The sequence below is a fragment of the Dendrobates tinctorius genome, unplaced genomic scaffold, assembly GCF_039654945.1.
Source record: "Dendrobates tinctorius isolate UK_male_01 unplaced genomic scaffold, ASM3965494v1 ptg000139l, whole genome shotgun sequence".
NCBI classification, from domain to species: domain Eukaryota; kingdom Metazoa; phylum Chordata; class Amphibia; order Anura; family Dendrobatidae; genus Dendrobates; species Dendrobates tinctorius.
Window position 1 is genome coordinate 12,650,029 of NW_027361807.1, and position 19,081 is coordinate 12,669,109.

At 43.5% G+C, this 19,081-nt stretch overlaps 1 protein-coding gene across 4 annotated transcripts in view; it reads right to left on the reverse strand.

The window, feature by feature from the left end:
* Positions 1-19,081, reverse strand: part of NR1H4 (nuclear receptor subfamily 1 group H member 4) — a 319,951-nt gene that overhangs the window by 103,655 nt on the left and 197,215 nt on the right. For all 4 annotated transcript variants that reach the window (XM_073545035.1, XM_073545034.1, XM_073545036.1 and 1 more), the window contains one exon: positions 4,433-4,573. In XM_073545035.1, the coding sequence (XP_073401136.1) occupies positions 4,433-4,573 (141 nt within the window). The remainder of the gene's footprint in view (positions 1-4,432; positions 4,574-19,081) is intronic.

The window sequence follows — 19,081 nt, forward strand, 5'->3', positions numbered from 1 at the left end:
ACAAAAACCCTCACTGTAGCATTGATCCACTCCCACCTGGATTACTGCAACGCTCTATTAATTGGCCTCCCCGTTACTTGACTATCCCCTCTCCAGTCCATACTTAATGCAGCAGCCAGGGTCATCTATCTGGCTAATCGGTACTCAGACACGTCCGCTCTTCGCCAGTCCTTACATTGGCTGCCCATTCATTATAGGATCCAATTCAAAGTACTTGTTCTCACCCACAAAGCTCTCCACAGTGCAGCACCCCCCTACATCTCCTCCCTCATTTCTGTCTATCGGTCTAACCGACCGCTGCGATCTGCAAACGACTTTCAACTAACCTCTGCACTAATCCGTACCTCCCACTCCCGACTCAAAGACTTCTCCCGTGCTGCACCAATCCTCTGGAATGCTCTACCCAAGAAATTAGGACTATCCACAATTTGCATAGTTTCAGGCGCTCCCTCAAAACACATTTGTTCAGAGTGGCCTATCAAGTTCACTAATCAAAGTCATTCTATGTGTAAGTGTGCATGTGTAGCCCATTCACTATCTCCATCCATCCCTCACTCCCTCAAGTTGGCTGGACCATCATTGTAAATACACCATTGTAAATACACACCTGTACTTTGTATCTCCCCCACCTCATTGTAGATTGTAAGCTCTCACGAGCAGGGTCATCTTATTTTGCTTTAATTATTATATTGTTAACGTTGTTACTTATGACTTGTGTTTTGAAACTGTTGAACTGTAAAATGCTGCGGAATATGTTGGCGCTATATAAATAAAGATTATTATATTATTATTAGTGTATTTATTGGCATGTGAACACCTGTCTTAGAATCGTTATCTGGGATTTTTATTATTTCTGCTAACTACCTGCCTGTTCTGCCTAGCACTGACCTATGCCACCTTAGAGTGGTCATAAACCGCTCATGCCAGCGATTCTGTGGCTTCCGCTGATGTTGCGTCGACAGAACAGCATCTACTCTTCTGCTCTGTTGACAGAGTGTCTCTGTTGAAGGCATGCTGGTTGACATCTGGCGCCCTACTATCTAACTGCGGAGAGCAGACTGTCAATCAGCATGAGGTCTGCAGTGATGCCCTGTCGACAGAGCAGCCCAGAAGAGGAAGAGCTGATCTTTTGATGAAAGGTTAAGTGAAGCACAGGAATCGCTGGCTGAGCTGGAAGAGATTGTCCCTATACAGAGCAAGCCAGTATTTAGTAATAAAAGTCCTGAAAATCACTTTGACAACCTCAGGTGATCATTTTTTGATCTTAAAAAATGCAGAGGATACTCAAGTTATTTCTGTACCCCACAAGTGTGAAAATGCTGATGGCTTCTTTGATTACAGTTGTTGTACTAGATTATTTGAATGTCTATGTTAGGCGTCGGGTTCCTGCAGCAGCTCAGCAGGAATCCAGAGCCCACATTCTGCCGTCTCTCAATGTCTATCGACCGCAGAGGAGATTGCTCAGCAGTCTCAGCATCCCAGACGCTCTGCCCAGACCTGTTCTGTGGGTCTGGCTGTTGCTACCACCTTTGGGTCAGCAATAGCAATGCAGGCTGCTTTGCAGCAAAACGCTCCAGAGGCTAAGTCCCCTCATCGCTACTGGGCATGCTCACGAGATGATCTCCCATTGGAGATCGGGAATCACATGCTCAGGTCCTTCTCCTGATCTCATTGGTCCATCTCAGAGATCTGGAAGGTCCCGGAAGCGCACGGCTATAAAAGGTCCACATGGCCTCTCGGCCATGCGCTAGTTTAGACTCTACTTGCTACATGTGTGAATGATGACGGATGCATGAACCTGCGAATGACTCATTAAGACTCCCCTCCCTCTGATATTGCGTGTGTGGCTAGGGACTTAGTCATAGAGTCAGCGCCAGTCAGTGGCACGCTACAGGCCACAGTGCATATCATCACCTAACTAGCGTCTGACACTGCGCCCCTCCTGGGCACTGTCGCATAGCGGCTGTGTCAGGCGCCGCGCTGCAGTCTGCAGCACCTGTGGGCGTCCGCGGTAGCGACGCCGCACGCACGATAGGTCTAGACGGACTCTGTCCCTCTGCCTTGGGCCCAGCTCCTGTGACCATATCCCGTGCGTGCATTTCTCTGAGACCTGTGAGTCCAACAGGCTCAGTACTCAGTGTTTATGTCTAAGGCGTCTCTGTGAAGTTAACAGAATACACCCAGTGCACACTGGGTGACGTTCAACCCGTGTGCGATATACCGCCATATTGTGCGTCTGCCATTATATAGCAGCAGTTTAACACCTCTGCACGGTGGACCCCGGGCGGCGATCGCACTTTCTTTTATTTTATATTTAGTGTGTTCCGCTGTCCCTAACAGTCTAGACCCTAATGATGTAGATGAAGCTGTAGCAAAACCTAGTCACGAGTGGGCCAATGTCTCTAGATCGTATCAGTGCTACTGCTATCAACGTTACTAGTTAAGTGATTTGGATGGAAACACATATAAAGATTTTGAAGAATGCACTCTATAACTGGTGTACACAAATGCTCCTGATGATGGAATAATATCCCAAAAAGATTCCATTGCTTTTGTCACCCCTAAAAGGTATAGACTAGACCCTAATGTTCAAAACTGTGAAGAAATAGAAGTGCATGTGATGGAAATACATAACTGTTCTGATTCAAATGTTATTCAAAAAGTGTACAAAATGTAGTTGTGCAAACATTTTTTAACTTGTTGTTTTTGCCCTAGCGCAGCGAACTTTTTGAAAAGTGGGAAGAACTTAGGAGCGGGCCACATGGCCAATTCTAGCTGACAAATTCATTATAATTTATGCCACAAAAGTGGCATAAATTACAACCAACATGTACTTCAGTCCATGACTCGAGCACATTTCTAAAGCTTAGGCAGGGAATATGAGAAAAACCTAGAGTAATGGGAAGGAATCCAGATTCACGGAATTAAAATCTTCATCTTTATTGAAATATTATTAAACCATTTTTACATCCAATGATAATCCATCTATAAGAACACTAACGCATTTCTGGTGCACATGGCACCTTTACTCATGGTATATTATTAATTTCAAGAGTGTTCTTAAATGCTATGCTGTTTCGGTGATTACACCGGTAGGGTAATTAAAACATATGAGAAAGATCATTTAGAAAACAGTTGGATTGCAGTTTTCCAAAAGGGACAACATGCCTAACTTAAGACAAGAGTTGCTTTGGGACTTCACCGGCTCAAAGATATTATGTTACATTACTGATAAACTTCTCTTTCTTTGTAGGTTGTCATTTAATTGCTTTGATTAAGGTGATAATTGTTCATTTTAATTCTTGGTGCACAAACATGAACAGTATGTATTACATACATATTTATACCATAACTATACAACTTCGGATTACCTGTTAGTAAACATTCTTTATATGACATTTTTTACATGTAATATTTTACCTAGAACACAAGTATTATTTAAGATTTACTTACAAATACACATATACAGATGAATATACATATCTGTTTTATCCTTTTTTACTATTTTTGCTAAAATTGTGTGATTATAGCTTTTGTGGGTACAAAAAATTATTGTTTTTTCCAATTATTTGTTGAAGACTGTTTTGTCCATTATTTCATTGTTGCCAGGTAACTGCAATGTATTATGTTTATTTCCTCCCTTCTAATTATAAAAGTAAGTTGTTATCATCTGTTTTTCTGAACTAATGGTTTATTTTGATTTTTTTTTTTTTTTTACTTGTCCGAGTTCTATGTTGGCTAACGTTATTCCAACCTATATACATCAAGTCAATTGACTTTGAATTATCCTGTTGGAAAACCGCATCCAAACAACTCTTTTCTAAACGATCTTTCTCATATATTTTATTTATCCTACCGTTGTGCTCGCTGGAATGCCAAAGTATTTAAATGCACATTACTAATACGCCAAGAGTAAATGTGCCGTGTGCACCAGAAACGCGTTGGTGTTTCTACAGATGAGTTATCATTTGGATGCAAAAATGTTTTTAGAATCATACCGATAAAAGTGAAGATTTTATATCCATGCAGCTGGACTCCGGACATTATTCCATTCTCCGGACCAAATTAGGTTACTATGGTGAGTTGGCTTTCTCCTCCTCCTATATGGAGAAATACGCCAAAATCAATAAGAGGCATGTGCTTCTTAATTAATATGGTGCATCCTACTCCAGTGCACCCCGGCGTACAAAATGCAAGTCTGGATGAATTGGCTCCTATGTGTAATTCTAATGCTGCGTCTATACAGCAGCTTTGACTAGATTTTACTGTTTCACTGCCAAATCATTTTTTACATATCATATCAAGTAATCAATCACTAATGAGTTACGACACGTATTGGTAATCTATATGATGTAATACAGATAAATGAATAACAAAAATAACAAAGGAGAATAGAACAAATAACAAGCAGGAGGTTCACTAAATTACTTACATTCGGCAAGCATGCCCTTTTCTTTACATTTCCGCAGCCGACATTCCTGGCATTTCCTCCTCATGTACATATCCATTTCACAGTTGCCACCATTTTTACACTTGTAAACAGCATTTTTAGTAATACTTCTCCTGAAAAATCCTGCAGATTCAAAGTAGAGTGGATGAATTTAATGTCGGCTTGTGTGAACCTTTTCTTTAAGCATGAAATTGTTAGCTTTATAAAAAACTTTCAAAACTTCTGCATACATTTTACCTAAATTGTTCAAAGAGCTTCTTAGACCTGATATAGATAAACCTAATCAATGAAGTATGACAAAATGTTTAGATCAGAATCATACAATATAGTGTGTATGTGCTAGAAAAGTAAGTGAACTATGAGAATCAGCCTACATGATGAAAGTACAGAAATGAATCTGACCAAGTCCTAATGTTGTTATTGTGGAGTTGATTTTTTTTTTGTTTTCTGCTTGGCATAAATAGATATTGCCCACTGGAAAGTCGTTCATATTTTGATAAACATATCTGTCTTCATTACCCCACATGCAGTGGTGTTACTAAAATCTGATGGGCCCCAGCGCAAAGATTGGACCTGGCCTCCCCTCCTCGCCCCCGAATGTTGGTTAAGATGTATGAGCCCTTGTGGTATTCTAAAGCCTATATGGACCTATGAGTTGCCCTCCCTCCCCCATTATGTAGTAGTGTCCTCCATCCTAGGATCCTTCCTGGTATATATGTCCTTCATCCTAGTATACAGTATTTGATACACTCCCGATTTTGAAAGTATTCCCCCTACAAAGAATAGAGAGGTCTGTAATTTTTATCTTATGTACACTTCAACTGTGAGAAACAGATTCTAAAAATTAAAAAAAACAGAAAATCCCACTGTATTATTTTTTTTTTAATAATTTAGTTGCATTTTATTGCATGAAATAAGTATTTGATCACCTACCAAGCAGCAATTCTGGCTCTCACAAACCTGTTAGGTTTTATTAAGATGCCCCTCTACTCTGCACTCATTACCTGTATTACTTGCACCTGTTTGACCATGTTACCTGTATAAAAGACCCCTGTCCACACACTCAATCACACTCCAAATTCTCCACCATGGCCAGGACCAAACAGCTGTCTAAGGACACCAGGGACAGAATTGTAGCCCTGCAAAGGCTGGTATAGGCTACAAGACAATAGGCAACAGCTTGGTGAGAAGGCAACAACCGTTGGCACAATTATTAGAAAATGGAAGAAACACAAGATGACTGTCAGTCTTCCTCGGCCTGGGGCTCCATGCAAGATCTTGCCTCGTGTGGTAAGGATGATTCTTATAAAGGTCAGAAATCAGCCCTGAACTACATGGGAGGATCTGGTCAATGACCTGAAGAAAACTGCCAACACAGTGTCAAACATTACCGTTAGTAACACACTATGCCGCCATGGATTAATATCCTGCAAGGCACGCAAGGTTCCCTGCTCATGCCAACACATCTCCAGGCCTGTTTGAAGTTCGCCAATGACCATCTGCATGATCCAGAGGAGGCATGGGAGAAGGTCATGTGTTCAGATGAGACCAAAAGGAAACTTTTTGGTATCAACGCCACTCGCCATGTTTAGAGGAAGAAGAAGGATGAGTACAACCCCAAGAACACTGTCCCAACCGTGAAGAATTGTGGGGAGACATCATACTTTGGGGGTGCTTTTCTGCAAAGGGGACAGGAAAACTGCGCTGTATTGAAGGGAGGATGGATGGGGTCATGTATCGCAAGATTTTGGCCATCAACCTCCTTCCGTCAGTAAGAGCATTGAAGATATGTCATGACCGGGTCTTCCAGAATGACAATGACCTGAAACACACAGTGCCCTCAGTACAAGTCAGTGTGATCAGCAGTGCTAAATGGGTGCGCTTAGGCGTGGACATGGGTGTGACTAGTTGCGAAATGGGTGTGGCCGGGCGTGGCCTAAAATTTGTCTTTGTCCCTCTTACCCTTCCTCAAAAGTTGGGGGGTATGATAGGGGCAGCTATGACCAGGGGGTCTGGTTGCCCAATGGATAGCAGTTCTGCCAGGAATTCTGTCACCGTGCGTACAAAAGGGGACAGAGCTTTGGGAGGAGTACTGTACCTAAAAGCAATAAATAGGACTGAGCTGAAATACTGGACACAGCTGTGACTACATGGTATATAGTCGTGTTAATCTCCTCTCACTGCTTGTAACCTACAACTGTACAAAAATATTATATAGTCACCATGTGACTAGTGGGCCTGTGTAACTTCAAATGCCAGGGCTGAATTTTAGTCCCAGTCCAGCCCTGATTGTGTGCACACATAAGGCTGGATGAAAGGAAGAGGAACCGGGGCCTCCACTAGTTACCTCTGTACCCCAAGATCTCACTGGCCAAGTGACTGTTCTTTCAGAGCAGGAGGTGAGGAACAGCCCTAGAATTCTAAGCGCTGCCTGTCAGATTAATCAGGGCATTAGTGACAGGAGGCAGTACACTGTGAGATTACAAGCAGCGATTCACTGACTGTGAGTCTGATTCTCTGTACTTTCGAGCACAAAGTTCCGAGCACACAGTCACTAAATAACTGCAATCTCTGAGCACACTGCCTCTGATGAATCTATGCTGGGACTGGCCTTGAATCTACCCCCAATCCACACCTGCCTACTTAGGGATCAACCTTAAAATAAACTTTGGAGGCAGAGTCTTAGGGCCCCGTCACACATAGCGATCTCGCTAGCGAGATCGCTGCTGAGTCACAAGTTTTGTGACACAACAGCGATCTCACCAGCAAGATCGCGGTGTGTGACAGCGATCAGCGACGGCCCCCCTGCCGGTATCGCTGATCGCTGGAAGAAACCTCAGGACATTTCTTTAGTCGCTGATCTCCCACTGGCCAGCACGCATCGCTGCGTGTGACAGGCGGGAGACCAGCGATCAGCTGGTAACTAACGTACACATCGGGTTCCAAGAGACACGCGTCCCTTGGATACCCGATGTGTACGTTAGTTACCAGCTCCCTGCATCAGCGCGCTGGTAACTAACGAACACAGCGACGCCGCGCGCTCAGCGTCGCTGTGCTGATCGCTGGTGAAGCTGTCTGTGTGAAAGCTCACCAGCGATCACATGGCGACTTACCAGCGATCCTGACACGTTGATATCGTTGTCGGGATCGCTGGTAAGTCGCTATGTGTGACTCCAGCTTTAGTGAGACCTGTGTTTGGTCCATAGAGCTTTTCAGCTAATTTACATATTAAGTAAAAAATGGATTTTTCTTCAATACGTCATTGGATCACAGATATCAAGATATCATTTTATTCAGATTCCTATGACCTACATGCCCATATAGACAGCTTAGGAGGGTTGATCCTACTGATAGTTTTCCCTTTAATACATATTCTGTACCTGTGTATTATATAAATACACACAATAAATGCTCATATAAAATACATAATGGTGTAGTACATACCTGGGCATCACTAGGTACTTAGATCTGGCCCTTGCGCTTCTGAGTATAAATGTAATGCGCCAAATCTCTTTAGATTGTGTTTTTTAAAACTACGCCAGGGCTTCTCAGTAACTTACCATGTAGCACCAGCCTATATGTCACTGCTATATCACAGTGTGATACATCCCTGCTTTGCTCCTCCTCCCAGCTCCTCAGTGACCTGTTCAATGCAGCGGTATCTGTTAGCCAAGAAGACATCCAACCTGCGCCATGTGCATCCTTGTGACCCCTAACATCTCCTGCGTCCATAGTGACCTCTCCTGTGTGGTTTCACCAGTCACCCCGAAAAAGCCATCCCCTGTCTGTATCATATCTTTACTATCTGTACTATAATCTGTACTTGTAGAGTTATCACTGTATTATCTGCGACATTACATAGGACTGCAGGTAATATTTATACATCTGTTACATTATCTGTACTCAGAGTTCTATTGCTGTGTTATCTGTAGTGTTAATTTTTTCCTTGGGGTGGGGGTAGTGACCTTAGCAGTATTCCTGGTGTCATGGCTCAGGATGGGAATTCCTTTCCCCATCCTGGGCTTTACGGAGTTAACTTCGCTGGCCTCCTTTTGATTTGTGGAGGGCTATCTTAACCCGCTTTCCTGTGTGGGTTTTGTCAGTGACAGTTCTGTCCTCAGCTGAGCAGCTGACCTTGCTATACCTGTGTTTACCGTTTGTTCCAGTGTGCTTGTCCAGTGTATGATCCGGCTTGTCCCTCCTTTTGTGTCTGCGCTCTGATTCTGTACCTCTGCTATTTCTCTGGTTCTGATCTCTGGCTTGCCCTCTGACTGTCCTCCTTGTCTGTGTACTTGGTTACTGCGTTCCTGTCCGGCTTTTCCGACTTCGGCTTGTAATTGACCATTCTTTAATCTGTGCCCTTGGATACTGCGTTTCCCTCTGGCAATTGAACCCAGGTTGTCTGACCACTCTCTATCTCCCTTGCACGGAGCGTAGCTCCTTCTCCAGCCACTCCCCCTGTGATCACGTGTCTCAGGTCCTGTTTAGTGCAGCTTGCTCTCTGCAGCAGCCATACACTTCTAATAGTTACTGCTGTCTCCCCATTCACTCCCCTTAGTGTTCATTCCCTGGACACAACCTGTGTGTCCGTCACACCTGGTGCTGGGTATAGCAGACATACAGTATACAAGCTGCACAAAGCTGAGATGGAGGATGAACTACGTAAAGGTTGTAGAGTATTGGTGCTACAACTACCTCCTCTTCACTGGTGACGTCATTGCCTTTAGCTTGTGTGGCTCTTTGTCTCCTCCTCCTATTTTGTTTCGTGCAGTATTCCTTAGCATTGCGGGTCCCTCGGCCACTTCCTAACTTCCTGTGTTAAACTTCATACTCCTCTTCTCCTAGATATCAGTATACACATTGCACACACCTGGCTCCCGCTTCCCAAACTTACAATCTTCCACATTCCCACAACATCTATTTAGTGAGAGGAAGGGAGATCATAGGAATGGTGATTTTACATAATTACTGTTAATTGTTAAATCATTCTTCTGTCTCCACTGACTTTCGTATCGGAAGGTGGGTGGCGCATCATGTTTACAGATACTTGCTGGAACACGTGAGTGTGATTAGCAGGTATTGTTCATCTGTCCTGTTTATTTGAATAAATGCAAAACACCTGCTGATGGCGCATTGGTCCCTACAGGTAGCTGTAGATGTGACGTTACCCCACTGTTCATCTCCCCATACAGAAGCTAGCTGAGAAATAATCCTCTTAAACATTAATCTGAGTTAATTGTAAGTTCTGTGCAACTTGAGCAGTCTTAAAAGATTACCTGGCTCCATTCACTTCTGCATCTGAGGTGAGAAGTAATGGTGATGTTATAATATTTTGGAATTTGTTCTATTGGCAGGTATCTATAGATATGACATTACGTCACAGGTTCTGCTCGCCTTCACAGTCCAGAATTAAAGGTACCAGAATAACCCTTTATGGTCAATCATAACTCCTTAATGACCAGTGGCTTGCAACAATTTCTCAGAGCTGAATGTGACTCTTAAAGAAAAAAAGGTTCGGAACCATTGGTCTATAATAATCGAAGATTATGAATAAAGCCAACTGCTAATCACATCTATAAGATGCTCACAAGTTGATGTTAGATCTCTAGCATCTGCATCCTATAGACAGATGGCTATTCTGTTGTGTGGACTGTTGTATATATCAAGTGTATGTGCTCTAGGAGTAAAGCAAAACTTAAGAAGCAAGAGTTGGGAGCAGCTGTATATTGAATTTTGTAAAAACAGGTTAGCAGTATTTAATGGACGTTACATTGGCATAAAAATATATGGGCGCTTCCATGTGATGAAAACTATTCTATCAGTCTTATTATGTGATTGATTATTGGCCAATTTTGTGTGACTTGTATAAAAAAGACATATGAAGTCTGCTTTACTTTTTGGGGAAGAGGGAACCAAAGTGAAGCTTTGGTTGGGTGATGGGAAGCTGAATGCAGGACTCGCAGTGACTCATTAGTTCGGGACTCACGCTGCCCTTGTGAGACCTGACCGCAGTGAACTGAGGTGACTTGAGTAAGGTTACCTCAGTTCACAGTGGTGCTGTCCTCATGAGGACCAGTCGCTGAGAACTGTCATAACTTTACTGACGTCACCTCAGTTCACAGCAGCCGTGTTCTTGTGGAGCACAGCTCGAGACCCAGCAGTGCCTGCAGCTCCAGTCTATGGAGCTGTGTTCTCTGAATGGAGCTCCATAGACTGGATGAAGAAGACTGCTATCATCGTGGGACCTCCATGTTATGGATTATGGAGGACTCAGTTGATCATTAGTATTTTTGTATTACTTTTTTTTAATAGATGGGGAACGAGGGAAATTGTTTCAGAGTTTTTTTTAAATGAAAAGAGTGGTTTGGTACCGTGTTAGCCAGTAGAAAAAAAGATATAGAGTGCTCTCAGTGGGAGAAACAAAATAGGAATCTTGTGGGTGTGATACCTTTTAATGGCAACAAAATATATGGAATGATGTTACAAAGCAAGCTTTCGAGACTGCTTACATTTCTTCATCAGGCTGATATAACTAAATATTTAAAAAAAAGTAATTTTATACAGTAAAGAGTGAAGTTTTTTTTTCAAATGAAGATTTTTTTTCTGTGTGTTTTATTCTGATTTTACTTACTGGGTTAGTAATGGTGGTGTTCTCTCCCTTACTAACATGTAGGCTTGATGTAAGTGGACATTACACAGCTGACATCAACCTTACAAACTTCATACCCCGATTGACATTGCGCCAGGGCAATCGGGAAGAGCCGAATCTAAGAGCTTGAATTGGCGCATTTAATGGATGCGCCATTTCTACTGTAGCTGAGGGCTGGTGTTATTAGTCTGAGAAGAGACCAATATCCTTGGCCCTTACCAGCCTATTAATATCAGCCCCCAGCTGTCTGCTTTGCCTTGCTGGTTATTAAAAATAGGAGGACCCTGCATCATTTTTTTTAAGCGTTCCCGATTTTCATTAACCTTGTCAATGCAAATCAGACAGCTATTGGCTGACATTAATAGATTGGGAAATTCCATGGATATTGGCTTCTTCCAAGAATAACATCAGCTCACAGTTGTCTGCTTTCCCTTGGCTGGTTATTAAAAATAGGCGGGACGCCACTTAGTTTTTTAAATTTATTTATTAGTATTTTTCATTTATTTATATATTAGTAATAAATAAGTAAATAGGAAAAATGGTGTGGAGTCCCCCCTATTTTTAACAATCAGCTAAGGGTAAGCAGACAGCTGTGGGCTGATATTAAAAGGCAGGGAATGTCCATGGCTATTGGGCCATTCGCAACTCACAAATATCAGCCTGCAGCCACCCCAAATGTGGCTCATCATATTTGATGCACCAAATCTAGCATTTAGCCTCAGCTGTTCCCAATTGCCCTGGTGCGGTAGCAATCAGGGTAATAGTTTTTGTGGTTAGTAATGGACAGGTGTCAGTCAGTCACCCCATTAATAAACCAGTAGTAAAAATAAATAAACACACAGAAAAAAAATGTATTTGAATAAATACTCCCCCCACTAGCACTCGTTCATCCATTTATTAATGAAATGATCCCACAAAGTAGTCCACGTCCATTTTCTTTTTTGTCTCTTGCGCTTGGGATAGCAGTAAACCTACTGCTATGCACAGGCAGCGACTGATGAATACTCTCATCAGCGTCATTTGCTCTTACTGCTATCAGCAAGAATAGGCGATGCGGATGACAGTAGTAGTCATCAGCCAGAGCATGACCGGGGGTAACCTTGTGACTGCCAGTCACAGTCGCTGCCTCACACACTGTCCTCTTGGTGACAGTTTGGGAACTGCCAGCTGTTCAAACCCCCTTTCACTTGAATGGCGTTCAGGTTTGGTATTAAGTTCGAGTACCGTTCTTGTGCCCGAACCAAACTTTTTTATAAGTAAAAAAGAATTTGGCACTCCAATATTCGATGATGAAATAGTATATTTATTGCACAAAGAAGTAGGAGGGATCCACTAAAACGGTTGATGTTTTGGCCTAAAATGGCCTTCCTCAGAACTAAAATATAACAGATAAACAAATATAGGTACGCAAACGTCATTATACATCAGTCCATAATACAAAAAGGAGGGAAAGGAAAGGATCTCATATAGGATATATAAGAAAACTACGTAATAAAATAAAAGGAACTGACAAATAAATTCTCAATATATCATAATGGAGTAGCAGTAGATAGACCATGAGCGTGACTTTAGATTATTTAATAAAGTAAATGTCACACAGGTAAGTATAATTGAAATAGAGAAAAGACCCAAAGATAACAACAATTGAGTAAAGCAAAAATACAACTTTACCAAAATGAAGAACTGACACAGAATCAGAGGACAAAAAGATGGCTGGAACCTACTAGTGAGTCAGCAGACAGAGCACTCACCGGTGAAGCTTTTAGTGAAGATAAGACAGACCGCGCTACAAGGTAAAGCACAACCGTTCTTGTGAAATGCGCTGAATAATGTGCTCCACGGCCGGTTAAAATGGAAACTCGCGCTGAATTAGGTTCCGGTTATCGTCCAGTCATGTGGTATGAGAATGTATGCGTGACTGGAAGTGACACATACAGCAAGAAGTGTAGCCACTGGGCACCATGTTGGTGGGAAACAGATGACGCTTAATGGTAATATAAAGTAAATTCTTATCCACATCACTGGATGTGACACGGATAGCAACACGAGTCGCCTAGGTATTATATTAGTAGAAACAAGTTTAAACTACATAGTAATGTAATTTAAAAGCAAAAACCACCTCTGAGCATAATTAATATGAAAAAGCATAAGGACAAATATTTTAAAAGACGTATGAACGATCTTATGAACGCATTGTTGCAAGCTACGTAGGCTACATAGAGCCAATGAAGGATATCAACATAGGGAGATTTAGAATGAAAAATTATAAGAAAAAAATAAAAATAAATGGTCTATCTGCTTACTACGCCATTATGATGTATTGAGTATTTATTTCTCAGGTCCTTTTATTACTTAGTTTTTTGATATATCCTATATGAGATCCTTTGCTTTGCCTCTGTTCTTGTATTATGGATTGATGTATAATGATTTATACGTTTGTGTAATTATATTTGTTTATCTGTTATATTTTAGTTCTGAGGAAGGCCATTTTAGGCCGAAACGTCAACTGTTTTAGTGGATCCCTCCTGCTTTTTTCTATGTGCAATAAATATATTATTTCAGCATCGAGTATTGGAGTGCCAAATTCTTTTTTACTTGTCTATGTGGTGGAACCCTATTTGAGCACCCCATAAGAGTGCCACAAAGTCTTTCAACAACCTTTTTTATACGACATTGAAATTGCAATGCCAAGAACGAAAGTTGTGACACTATGAAAATCACAGCATCTGTAGACATGTTAATTTATGCAATTTATGAAAAAATGGAAACAAAACTTTCAATGCATCTTGATTTATTCAGTATTTAGTACGAACGCATAAATAGACACACTGACATGCATTGGCATGTTATCATTGAGTTTATAAGGGTTATTCTCAAGTTTTTGAATTACTATAATTAGCATGAGCATAAACAAGTTTGCAATTGAATTGCTTTTAAACAATATACTATCGTCCTCCCGCAATGAGAACTTTTATCTTTTATAGTGCACAGCTCATTTCCACGGACCTTGGCCTCCAGATCCTCGAAAAGAGTGAGTTGTAGCTATATTCCAGAAGAGAGTTAACTCTTAACATCCCAGTCACCTCTCTGTAGCCCATAGATATCCATACCGCAGTTATTTGGTCACCTTTCGCCTCCCTTTCTTCTTCTGAATAGTTGCAGTTATATATCACCAGCCTGCAGCTTTTAGAGCAGGTAACCTAAACTTGGCTCTCTGCTCTCTCTGTTTTCTTGTTCAATGATATCTACATGGATAAATACAGTGATAATGCTGTAGACTAATAACAAAGCACTAATGTCCAAACCTGTTATAGCAGAACTTGCCTGTTTGTTAGGGAATCCCCACATGTATTCAGCCTGTCTAGCAGCCACAAATTATGCAGCTGAGTGCACACAAATTAAATCTCCGAGCACGCCAAAATACTCGGGAGATCACCCGAACATGCTCGGGAAATCTCGAGTAACGAGTATACTCACTCATCACTAGTGTTGAGCTTTACAGTTCAACTAATACTAAAGTTCTAGTATTCACTAGAACTGTCACTCAAAGATGATTGCTGACCCTGATAAAAACCAAGAAGTAAAGAGACTGCAGAGTTATGTGCTGCTCAAGAGACAACATGACAATATCACTTTAATGGTTGTTAGAGCAATGTTCTGTAACACTGAATGCACATGGGCATGCAAATCAACAAGATACACTGCTAATAGGTCCCTTTGCAATTGCCGACCTATAACATCTCAGATGTGCTCAATGGAATGTAGGGACCGGTGGCAGGCTGGGGCGGAGGGTAGCGTGCTGTGGTATCTAGGTGGTGTGGCTGGTAGGCGGCTGAGGAGTGCTGTACTCACAGGAATGGGGGGTTGACCCGCTTCTTGACGTCGACAGGCACGAGACAGAGGCAAGAATTGTATTCAACAGGTTTGCTTTTATTGGCCGCCCTCACGACGACCAGAAGAAAACATGACAGATGTTTCACACTGTTATCCTCCTGCAGACAGGCCCGGGTACCTTCACTTGTACACTTTCTCCATCAGGTGTACTTCGTGGCTCTATCCGCCGTGGTGCCCTAGGCCAATCCACCACGGCATTTCACCTTACAAAGTCCACCAATAATCCAGGTCCTTACTAGCCGTCTCTGCCTGTGACCAATGTCCTATAGGGTCACCCCCCGTGACCGTTTCCACTGTCCAAAGTCTCTGAGGGGTCACCTTTGTGTGACAGACTCTCCTAACCTGTGAGCTCCCCTGGCTGACTGAAGCTTCTGGAAGCTTATCTCAGTATTTTTTCTGACAGACCAGGTAGACCCACCCTCTGTCACCTGACAGTCACCTCTGCCTAATCAGAGTCACCTCGACCTCTGGCAGTTATGTAACACACAAATGACAGTTACATAATCACTGCCATTGGTGTTCTCTAGTGACCTCTGATGGGCCACATGACACCTGATGTCAAACTCTCTGTCTCCTATCACAGACAGAACCGTACCCAGCTCAACCTCCCCAAATTCCCCCTTCCTTTGCCCATTGTCGTCCTCGACAATTGCGTCACGGGGATGAAAGTGGTGTCAGTATCTGGTACTGACATGGTCGTCACCTGGGTAACACATACCTCTCTGCATCACACAGACTCCTGTGTAACACAAACCTTTGGTCACACAGACCCTCTTGTCACACAGTCTTCCCTGCGTCACACAGTCTCCCGGTCGCACAGACCTCTCTGCGTCACACAAACTCCTGTGTCACACAAACCTTCCTGCGTCACACAGACTTCTCTTACTCAGGAACCCGGTCCATTTTGCCTTCTCTCTGTCCCGTTGTCCTTTCAGCTTAACTTCGTCAGGGTCGGCATATTCCACGTACCCGGGACCTGCTGAATACACATTTTCATTTTTCAAATAAAATTTCTAACTCACTATACATATTACACATAGCTTCGACATACATTACTTTTTGATGGGTACAACATTTACCCTCTTCTTTGCAACATTCTACATTAAGTACCATACTATGCTTAAATTACTCACTAGTTTTGTTACCTACAGTCATGGCCAAAAGTTTAGAGAATGACACAAATATTAATTTTTACAAAGTCTACTGCTTCATTTTTTCTAATGGCAATTTGCATATACTCCAGAATGTTATAAAGAGTGATCAGCTTAACAGCAATTACTTGCAAAGTCAATATTTGCCTAGAAAATGAACTTTATCCCCCAAAACACATTTCAACATCATTGCAGCCCTGCCTTAAAAGGACCAGCTAACATCGTTTCAGTGATTGCTCCATTAACACAGGTGTGGGTGTTGATGAGGACAGGGCTGGAGATCAATCTGTCATGATTAAGTAAGAATGACACCACTGGACACTTTAAAAGGAGGCTGGTGCTTGGCATCATTGTTTCTCTTCTGTTAACCATGGTTATCTCTAAAGAAACACGTGCAGTCATCATTGCACTGCACAAAAATGGCCTAACAGGGAAGAGTATCGCAGCTAGAAAGATTGCACCTCAGTCAACAATCTATCGCATCATCAAGAACTTCAAGGAGAGAGGTTCCCTTGTTGCCAAAAAGGCTCCAGGGCGCCCAAGAAAGACCAGCAAGTGCCAGGACCGTCTCTTAAAAGTGTTTCAGCTGCGGGATCGGGCTACCAGCAGTGCAGAGTTTGCTCAGGAATGGCAGCAGGCAGGTGTGAGTGCATCTGCACGCACTGTGAGGTGGAGACTCTTGGAGCAAGGCCTGGTCTCAAGGAGGGCAGCAAAGAAGCCACTTCTCTCCAGAAAAAACATCATGGACAGACTGATATTCTGCAAGAGGTACAGGGAGTGGACTGCTGAGAACTGGGGTATAGTCGTTTTCTCTGATGAATCCCCTTTTTGATTGTTTGGGACATCTGGAAAACGGCTTATTCGGAGAAGACCAGGTGAGTACTACCACCAGTCTTGTCTCATGCCAACTGTCAAGCATCCTGAAACCATTCATATGTGGGGTTGCTTCTCAGCCAAGGGAATGGGCTCTTTCTCAGTCTTGCCTAAAAAAACAGCCATGAATAAAGAATGGTACCAGAATGTCCTCCAAGAGCAACTTCTCCCAACCGTCCAAAAGCAGTTTGGCGATCAACAATGCCTTTTTCAACATGATGGAGCACTTTGCCATAAAGCAAAGGTGATAATTAAATGGCTCAGGGAACAAAGCATAGAGATTTTGGGACCATGGCCTGGAAACTCCCCAGATCTTAATCCCATTGAGAACTTGTGGTCAATCATCAAGAGACGGGTGGACAAACAAAAACCTTCAAATTCAGACAAAATAAAAGCATTGATTTTGCAAGAATGGACTGCTATCAGTCAGGATTTGATCCAGAAGTTGATTGAGAGCATGCCAGGGAGAATTGCTGAGATCCTGAAGAAGAAGGGTCAACACTGCAAATATTGACTTGCTGCATTAACTCATTCTAACTGTCAATATAACCTTTTGTTACTCATAATATGATTGCAATTATATTTCTGTATGTGATAAAAATATCTGACAAACACACATAAAAAGCAGATTATGTGAAAATATAATATTTGTGTCATTCTCTAAACTTTTGGCCATGACTGTATATCTACCAGTATCATTATGCAGAGCATTTTTTTTTAAATAAAGCATAACATTTTAACAAACAAGGACACTAGTGCTCCCCCTTCCTTTGAGGAGAGCACTCCCCCCGTATGCATCCCCGCTACACCAAGAGTGGGCACTTATTACTCAACTGAGGACTTTGAACTGTCCCCAGGTCGTGCAATGGCGCACGACAGTCCCCGGCAGTCCATTTAGCAGGATACTCCGGGCCACCTCCTGGCAGCAGATGTTTCGCCAATTAGCAGGGAATTCCACAGCCGTGAAGTCTCTGGGATGCTTGAAATATTCTGGGACTCAAGTGTCCCTGATGCCCGAGACCCAGGAGTCCTTGTCTCTTTCTATGGAGGCTCATACCCCTCAGGGTAGGAGATGACCGCTACCGCATAGCAGCCGCAGGGGCAGTATTCGTTGTAATAGGAGACTGGGTCTCCCTCCCGCAGAGCCCGTCCATGTCTGATGGGGGTCACATTGAGGTAGTCTTTGTGGCCGGTGGCGAGGTCCCAGATGAACCCATAGCCTTTAGCGGTGTGAGCATGTACAAGCCGCCCATATGTTTGAGGGGTAGTCATGGCTGCCTCTCCCTTCTCTTGTAGCAGTGCCCACACCTCCCATTCTTTGGCCTCCTTCTGTTCAATAATCTCCGCAACCCAGGCGGAGGGTCCGGCGTAGGCCGCAGAGTCCAGTGGGCGGGCTGCAGTCGGGGCCAAGAATGGGGCAGAGGCGGCCACGGACATTGGGGAGCAGGCCGCACCCAGGGTCACGGAAGGGACAGAGGCAGCCACAGGCATCAGCGGGTAGGCCACGGAGCAGGCCGCAGCAGGGATCAAGGCGGCCGCGAACTCCGGCAAGAAGGCCGCAGCAGGGGCCACAGATGGAGCAGCGGCGGCCGCGGATGCCTGTGAGTAGGTTGCGGCGGTCTGGGGCGGGGCCGGGGTCGCTGACGAAAGAGAGGTCAGGCGGGGCGGCCGGGGGCCGGTGTCTCGTACACGGGGCATGGGGGTGGGATCTGCCTACGGTGCCGCCGGCTGAGCCGGAGTAACGCTCACCTTCCCCGGCACCGCGGCTCCCGACAGTCCATCCTGCAGCTCCTTCAGCAGCAGATGTTCTTCACCCCGCCGTCCGGCAGGAGCAGCCTCCAGGCCCGATGACTCTGCACGGACGGTCGGCAACAGCTCCTCTAGCAGCTGTTCCTGGTAGTCCAAGGTGGCTGCAAACTCCTGTGCTTCTTTTTGGCGCCAAATTGCCACAGCCATTTTTAACAAGGCCTTTTTCGCTCCAGATCCACCTGCAGAAATCCAGCAATTCACAGTCCAATTTTTGTAATCCACAGGGAAAAATATAATCTTCAACCCACACAGCTT